The sequence below is a fragment of the Brassica oleracea genome, chromosome C9, assembly GCF_000695525.1.
Source record: "Brassica oleracea var. oleracea cultivar TO1000 chromosome C9, BOL, whole genome shotgun sequence".
Classification (NCBI taxonomy): Eukaryota; Viridiplantae; Streptophyta; class Magnoliopsida; order Brassicales; family Brassicaceae; genus Brassica; species Brassica oleracea.
The window spans coordinates 38,897,316-38,906,622 of record NC_027756.1 but is presented as its reverse complement, the minus strand read 5'-3'; the positions used below and the strand labels follow the sequence as shown (position 1 = coordinate 38,906,622).

Here is a 9,307-nt window from a genome sequence, read left to right as displayed (position 1 = left end):
TTAATTAAGAGCAAGTCTAGAACTCGGATCACTCAAGTAGAACAGTCCACTGTCGTGGTACTGCTCCCTATGCTGATCGATCTTGATACCTAAACTCTCGTTTGGATCAAGATGCGACAGCAAGCAATAGAGGTCAAGTCCGATATGTTGACAAAACACCCTAACATCTACTTTCGCTGGTTAGGGATGCAATGCTCATTCAAGTTATGTCTAGCAACCTATAACACTTTTGATGAATAGATTAAACCTAGAATCAGGCACTAAGTGGTTAACTTGATGCAAGCCTTAAGAACAACAGTGAATGAAGACAATCGATTTATAACTTATTTATGTCAAGCTCACGGATCTAACACCCTAACACCCTAGACTAAGCAAGCTGACTACTCAGCCATAGCTACAGAGAACACAGAGATAACAGATGAAGAAAACATGTTGAATCAATTAAATAAAAGAGATAGGGTTCATGATTCTTCTCAAGAGTGTAGAGATCCCTCTCCCTTTACAATAAGCAAATCTAACAATGGAGTTTTCGGGTCTGGTTCCTCTCTGTAAACTAGCGTAGAATGATAAAGAGAAAAAGAAAATATGATATATCAAAGCCACAGGCGGCTGGGAGAGAAAATAGGGATAATTAGGGCAAATCCCGTAATGATTGTAGTTTCCTTAAAAATCTCTGCCGCTGGAACACTCACTCGGAACAGTCACTCGGGTTGCTCCGCTATCTGACTGTTCTGCGTGAAAACCACCAAATTGCATTGTTTTCTGCCTCTTTTGTTCCAGCTGGTCCATCTCCCATCCAATGCAACTCCAGACCTGTAATGACTCCAAAAAGACTAGAAAGACTCGATAAAAACTTGAAAACCAATTTAAAAGCATATATACAAGATGTATAAAACACCATATATCAGTGACTCTCTCGCTCGCCTCGATGGCCCGTAGCTCTCCTCAAGGAAATCAAATCTCACGGTAAAGCTTTAGGCCTTTTAGATGAATGTTTTATGTGTCATGTCTGAGATGAAGCTTGATGCCTTTTGATAGTGATCAGATTAGTTCCGATGAGGTGCTTAGTTGGGTAATGTTATCTCTGGTATGTCCTCGGTAGAGTTTGATGTTTTTGATACTGATCATATTAGTTTAGATGTTGAGTTGAGTGATGTTTTATCTTTTTTATCTGCGGTAAAGCTTGATGCTTGTTCTTTGCCAATGTCTACTGTAAACATTTATGCTTTTGATGGTGATCTGATTAGATTAGAGAGAAATGCTTGAATCTATAGTGATAAGCTTGATGCTCTTGATGTATAGTGTTTGATTATGTCACTGTCTATGTCTATTAATCTTGCTCACGTCTGAATATTTCTTGTGCTGATGTTGTCTCTTGTAATTTCTTGTGAGATGAACGGATCAAGAGAGATGTGAAGGTCTCTTTATATGGACGGTTCAAGTCACATGAAGCTTGTTCAAAGGAGAGCACTACAACTACAATACAGGTACAACTTCTACATTCGATCTTCTAGATGTTGATGGTCTGAATTGATTGTGAAACTGAGCCGGTTTAGAAATAAATTGATTGTGAGTTAATAAAGTAGCTATGTTAATTGATTGTGCATCTGATATGGTTAGATAAGATAAGTTTATTAAAAAAAAGTTAATGAGTTAGCTAAAGGTCAACTCAAATTGGTTGTGGGTTATGATGAATGCGTTCCTTTAATCTATCTCTCTATTTTGGCTTCCTTTAATCCATCTCTCTTCTGTCACCTCTTCTCTTCCATCTATTAAATACATCTTCCTCTTCTAAAGTTTTTTGTCTTTCTTTCGATTCATTCTTCTTCTTTCCTTCTCCTCAGTATGGATTATGATCCATATAAAACATAGACATCAAATTTTGTTAACCTTCTCAATAGTCAACAAGACGTTGGGTTTGGTTTAGGGGAAGATAGTGTCCTTGTTTCTTCATCACAGGTTCCTCACTTTGGTGAGATTCCTGTAGAGCGTAAAGAAAGAAGAACCTGGACGCCTATAGACGATCAAGTGCTCATATCCTCTTGGTTAAACACAAGTAAAGATCCGGTGGTAGGGAACGAGCAACGTTCTGGAGCTTTTTGGCAGAGAATTGCCGCGTACTTTGCAGCATCACCAAAGATTGCATTCAGTGAAAGAAGGGAGGCCGGTCACTGGAAGCAACGTTGACACAAGATCAATGATCTTGTTGGGAAGTTCTGTGGCGCGTTTGAAGCTGCAAGCAGAGAGAGAACCAGCGGGCAAAACGATAACGACGTTCTGAAGCTAGCGCATGAGATCTTCTTCAACAACCACAAGAAGAAGTTCACTCTAGAACATGCGTGGAAAGAGCTTCGGAACGATCAGAAATGGTGTGACCTGTCAACTGTTAAAACGGAGAGTGGCTGTAAAAGGAGGAAGCTCGACGACAGCGCACAATCAGCAACCTCTCACGCATCTGAATCCATGACTGATCGTCCCCCGGGTGTTAAGTCAGCTAAAGCCAATGGTAAGAAGAGAAATGCAGAGGAAAGGCTGTCTGAGTTTTCGGGTATGTGGAGCATCAGGAAGGAGAATATGGCTATCAAAGAAAGGCTGTCGAAGATGAAGCTCCTTGATAGGCTACTTGCAAAAGTTGAGCCGCTTGATGAGTCTGAAAAAACCTTGAAACAGAAACTGATCAATGAGTTAGTCTCTAATTAGGTGAAGATAATGTAGTAATTTAGTTCAAATCTAATTAGTCTAAGTATAAGTTGCTTATGTTCAGAAACTGATTGTTTATATAAATGGTTAATTTCTTGTCTTGATTTTACAGGTCTTATGCGTGAAGGAGTCAGTCTTCTGAAGGAGTGGAGTCACGGGACGTGGAGTGGAGTCACAGGAAGTGAATGAGTGGAGTCACGGGAGTGTGTTTTACTCTCTTGTAGTAGGATCTGTCTTGTAGTAGGGTTTGTCTTGTAGTAGTCACGGGAGTGTGTTTTTACGTTTGGTTCTTGTATTGTAGTAGTCACGGGATTGTAGTAATCACAAGTCTGTATGTCACTATATTTTATAAGTCACCTTCTCTATATAATTGTCATCACTTTCTTTTTGTTATCTCATCATCTCTTCTTCCCTTCTCTAGTTGTCTTCTTCACTTCTCAAGCTCCCGTAAACAAATATTGATCACTGCCTCTTGTGATCCTATATAATTGTGATCACAAGTCTTTCTCATAACTACTCTCCTTCTCTTTATTCTTTACTCCTTTTTTAAACACAAAATTTCTACCTAAAATTTTACGTTTCATACAAGTCAATGGCATCTAGTTCTCATAACCTTTTTGAGGGATCAGATGATGATACTTGTGATGATTATTTCGATCAATATTTTGATCAAACTTTCAAGAATTTTACCATTGATTATGCTAATGAAGAAGAAGAAAGGAAAAAAAGGAAGAAACGCGTATATATCGAAAGAAATCGTGAAGAAGGCGATTTACGGTTCTGGAAAGATTATTTCTGTAACACTCCTACATATCCTCAAAATCTATTCCGACGACGTTTTAGAATGAACAAGCCATTGTTCATGCACATTGTTGACCGACTCTCCAACGAAGTTCACTTCATTCGCCAAAAGAAAGATAGTCTTGGAAGGCTTAGTCTCTCACCACTACAAAAGTGTTCAGCAGCCATTTGTCTCTTGGCATACGGTAGTGCAGCTGATACGGTCGACGAATACCTCCGGCTCGGTGAAACTACAGCTCGGTCTTGTTTGGAGCATTTTGTGGAAGGAATAATTAATTTGTTCGGCGATGAGTACCTAAGAAGACCAACACCGGATGATCTTCAACGTCTACTTGATATTGGAGAGCATCGTGGATTTCCTGGGATGATAGTAAGCATCGATTGTATGCATTGGGAGTGGAAGAATTGTCCCACCGCTTGGAAAGGGCAATATTCTCGTGGTTCGGGTAAACCAACAATTGTTTTAGAGGCGGTTGCTTCGTATGATCTCTGGATATGGCATGCGTTTTTTGGACCTCCAGGTACTTTAAATGATATCAATGTTCTTGATCGCTCACCTGTTTTTGATGACATAATAAATGGTCAAGCTCCGCAAGTCACTTACTATGTCAATGGAAGAGAGTATAATTTGGCTTACTATCTCACCGATGGTATTTATCCGAAATTGGCAACTTTTATCCAATCTATTCCGATGCCACAAGGACCGAAAGCGGTTTTATTTGCTCAACGTCAAGAAGCTGTCCGCAAAGATGTCGAGCGCGCTTTTGGAGTCTTGCAAGCTCGCTTCGCAATAGTTAAAAATCCAGTACTTTTTTGGGATAAAATCAAAATTGGGAAGATTATGAGAGCTTGTATCATATTCCACAATATGATAGTAGAAAACGAACGAGATGGATATACTCTATCTGATGTTTCAGAGTTCCAAGGAGAAGACACCGGAAATTCACATGTCGATCTCACGTATTCTACAAATATCCCTACAAATATCGCCAATATGATGGGTGTTCGAACTAAAATTCGGGATAGACAAATACATCAGCAACTGAAAGCGGATTTGGTTGAACACATATATGGCGTAAATTTGAACGTGATGAAGACAACAACTGAGCTTCAATTTTTTTTTAATATTCTTGTTTAATTTAGTTAACTTTGTTTGTTTGTATGTTTTTTTTAAGTTCTATGTTTAAAATATAATCTTTTATAATGTTTTAATTAATAAAAAAAATTCTTTATATAAATTTTTAATTTTTTTTAAAAATAAGAACCCCAAAATAAGAGACTCCCATTGGAGATCCAAAATTTAAGATTTTTATAATGAGTTTCTTATTTGCTTTTAATTAGTTAAATAATGATTAAGAGACCCATATGAGTATATGGGTTAATGCTGCTCTAAGGATGATGAAGGTGGTCATGTTTATAGAACTCCATTGGTTGTAAGCTGTAACTAACTATACACATACGACTATGAGTCCCCTACCGTGAGAAAATTCTATTATGACCTTTTTTTTAATGAATGTCAAATTTACTCGAATCAAAAAAATATTTGTACAATAAATGTGTTCTTTATCTAAAAACTTTGATGCTTTAGAAAATAATTGACCAAAGAAACTATTGCAGGGCGTTTGCCCATATGCGAGATTATCTTGTGGCGAATCAAAACCTCGTTGCATCCTCATATCGTTCATGCAGTTTCCCTTCGAACGAGTCGATGTGATTTCTGATATACTTATCAATAAGAGCTACCAACATGGTTGGATCATGCATGGTTCCCCATGACGTTGGCTATTTCTTTCACGCCACAACGAATGCAAAAGAAGGAATAAAATCCTATTGTCTACATGCCGACAAAAATATCAAATTAGTAATAAAAATTAAGAAAATAAATGAATTGAATAAGTGATTCTGGTTTATTGTATTATGTAAGGTTAGTGTTTAGAAAATCTAGATTATTACTATTTTCACACAAAATGCTATTAATTCCCTTAAATACTATTTTCAGGTCTCATTTTCTAAAACTTCCAATACAGCTTAAAAGTAACAAAAACAAAATTAGTAGGAATCAATAACTGTGAACTGAATTTCTAGTTATACATCTTTAGAACAAATTTCCTAAACCATTAATTGTAAACCTTTTACATAGTATTTTACCATTTGTAAAATTTTTTATAACCTTCTTGATATTTCTAAAAATGTATGGTATAGTATGTTTTTAGACAAAAGGATGCTTCTATAACTTCTTAATAAAACTTATAAAAGAATTTTCCACTGTTTTATTTTATTAGCGAAATCTCGTTGTCGTGACATATTACGTATACTCAATATAAAAATTTCACTCATAAATCAGAGGTCATACATATATACATTTGGCTAAAATCAAAATCCTATTTATATGGTACATCATATATGTACTTAGGTTAAATTCTCCGATAAAGATTACGAACGAGACACAAATAGGTTTGAATATGAGATATTAGTCACATATGACATACACTAGTAGAAAACTTTGATATAGACACAGGTAATTTTCGTGACTGAGACTCATTTTTCGTGACTATATGACATCATAGACACGAAAAGTCACGAAAAAAAAATGTGTCTATACAATCGTGACCAAAATTAACCGTGATAATTCGTGACTAAAATAGTCACGTGTTGGACACAGTTTCATTCGTGACTATAATTGTCACATTAAGTCATAAAAATAATCGTATCTATTCAGTCACGTTTTTTTATTGTGACTTTACGTGACTATCTGCAAAAAATATTTTTAAAAAATAAACACAAAATAAAAATAGATTTTTTTAGTAATTTAATTCAGAAAACACAAATTATGTAATATACATAATTACATATATTTACAGAAAATTACATACATATATATATATATTATATCAACGCCTCCACCGCTCCACCATCGGCTCCGCCACCGGCTTCTCCACCGACACCTCCATCAGATTTTACACCGACACCTCCACCTGCTCTGGATGCCATGGGTTAAGCGATGACTCAGTCTGCTGGTGGTAGAGCCACCGGTGTTACGGCTGAACCGACGAACCGATATGCTCGCCACGCCTTCTCAGCCGTCAGGCTTCTTATGCCTCCACCGCCATCAAGCTTCTTCTATCTCCTCTGCTGTCAAGCTTCTTCTGCCTCCTCCTCCCCCCCAAGTGGTGAATGAGGAGGTGGAGATTGAGATAATGGTGTCGGAGGTGATGGTGTGTGATGGTGTTGGTTGTTGAGACAGTTTAGATTCACGAAGATGGATTGAGAGATAGAGGATACGAACAGTTAAGAGGAGAGAAAGGAAGAAAGAGATAGAAGAAAAAGTGTGTTTTTTACTTTAGTGCATTTTGGTCCGTTAGATTCACTTTTATCAATGGATGTGGTTAAATTGAACATGATCCGAGCCCTTGGATCTGATAGGCTGCTTTTATGTTGACCAATCAGATCTTATGTATTTGATTTCCTATTTTTTCCATTGATTTCCTATTCTAATTTGTTTTTAACATATATAATATTTATGATAAACTTCAAAAGAGCAATTGGTGCCAAAATTCCATCATAAGTCCAAAATTGAGTCTAGTGTTTGATATAAAATAGGGTTTAGTTTAAAATTTGAAACTGAAGTTTGGAAAAATATATTTAAAACTTAAATATAAGATTTAGAGTATAGATATAAGAAATAGAGTGGGATATAGGGTTTGAGGTTTATATTTAAGATTTTATATTAAGTTTTGAAATATTAATTACTATATTTTATAATTAAAATTAGTTAAAAGTTTAGAAGTTAGTTTTTATACTTTAGGGTATGAAAGGAAATAGGATTTATATGTTATATGTTTAAAGTTTTCGATTAAGATTTGAAAAATAGATTTGAAAATTTTGATCCTTTGTAGATATTGATTTTAAGAATATTGTAATAACTGAAAAGTTATTTTAAAATTAAGGCTTAGGGTTTTTAATCTAGGGTATGGAGTATATATATAGTATTTTGAGGTTTATAGTTAGGTGTATATAGTGTTTGGAGTTTAGATTTAAGATTTGAGTTTAAGTTATGAAAAACAACAAATCATGAGTTTAGTTTTGAAGATTTGAGGTTAAAATATTATGTTTTTAGGTTTGTGTGAAGATTTTAGGGTTTAAAGCTCCATCTAGGGTTTAGGGTATCATATAGTCACGAAAACTTCGTGGCAAATTCGTGACTTTTTTAGTCACGTTTTTTACTTCGTAACAATTTCGTATGACTTTTTTAGTCACATTTTTTACTTCGTGATAATTTCGTGAGTAACTAAAAAATAGTACGTTTCTTCGTGACCATTTCGTATCTATAAGCATTTTTTCTACTAGTGATATGGGATGATGTACATATATATAGTAGATATTAATAGATGAACTAATTGATTACTACTTTGGAACATCTCCATATCAAGTGTGAAACCTATTATATATAGTTTGTTGTATAATAGATTTAGGAAAGTATATGTGAAGCCGTGTATAAATATAAAAGTTGGTATATACATGAATGTGTGTAAGTAGACAAGATGTGTTTGTAGGTATGTTATGATGTGAAATAAGATGGGCCCAATGAGAATGAGACTGTTGCTTTAAGAGGGGAATCATAATAGTGACCTTTTTGTGATGACAAGAACCACACGTGCTCATTCCTTCTACCAAAGGACTGCACTCACTTCGTTGCACCTTTTAACTCCAATTATTTCAGAAGCCACTTTGTTTTTGTTTTCGAATCAGATTTTATAGATCGGAACTCGAAGTATTGAATCAAGCATGTTTTCAAGTCGGTTTTATCATATGTACATTGGTCATTGTATTGGTGATGGGAAAAATCAAATGTGAACAGTTTAAGTCCTAGCAAAACTCAGAAATATAGTCTCGGGCAATCAGCTGTAGTTGCACATCTTTCACCTGTTTTCTTTGTAAACCTCGTAGAAAGGCAAGGATGAGTGATGTGAACACATATTTCAAATGTTCACTATGCTCCTGTATTTTGAAAGATATGCCTTTCTTTCGTAAGAGCACAATTAACGCAAGTCTTTAACTGGGTATCTTAGGTTATTTATGATTTAAAAAAAAGAAAAAATAGATAAAACAGAAGACACGTCTCTTAATTAAGGGAAGCAAGCGACGTCTCTTGTGAGACAGGTGTCCACAAATGGGAGAGGTTTGGTTTAACCCGATCGTTCTCTGCTTTCTCTCTCTGGAATCCTCTCCTCGCGGCTTCTCTCCACTCTGTGTCTCTGCTCTCCTCGGCGCCGTCTCCGTCGGTGGATCTCGTCGGCGACCTCTCCTATCACCTCTCTCTCCTCAACTCAAGTCTCCAGTCATGGAAGTTATCGCTCACACAACATGAAGGGACTCTTTTCCTTGTTCTAACTAGCTAATTCGAAACACTGGAGATGTAATTGTGATTTCCATGGACCTAATGGATCAAAAACTTGATCTTTTTCTTCTAAATAATTCTGTAAACATTTCATTTGATTTCATAAGTTTCGATGGATCATCAGTGTGTTATTGTGGAAAGAATGATGTAGAATCGATTGATTAAAACTCTGATACTCATAACTTGAAGTGTATAACTTTTAAGTAGTTTCTAAATTAGTTATCGATTGATGAAGATTTTGAAGCTCTCTGCTTCAATCTAGAGATATGGTTACAAAGTAAGAGACTTGTTTTGTTAGTAATGGAGTTTGGTTTTGTGGGTGACGTTTTAGGTGTCAATGGACGAGTGTATAAACTTGCGTTTGGTCCAAAGGCCTTTGTTGTCATCTCTGATCCTATTGTAGCAAGG

The 9,307-nt window shown here is 35.9% G+C and overlaps 1 protein-coding gene across 1 annotated transcript; it reads left to right on the top strand.

Annotated features, from left to right (window-relative positions):
• The first annotated feature begins 1,428 nt into the window (after positions 1-1,428).
• LOC106314971 (glutathione S-transferase T3-like) lies at positions 1,429-2,700 on the top strand. Its single transcript, XM_013752761.1, has 3 exons — positions 1,429-1,487; positions 1,902-2,167; positions 2,234-2,700. The coding sequence occupies exons 1-3, from the start codon at positions 1,429-1,431 to the stop codon at positions 2,698-2,700; spliced, it is 792 nt and encodes a 263-aa protein (XP_013608215.1).
• The last annotated feature ends 6,607 nt before the right edge of the window (positions 2,701-9,307 follow it).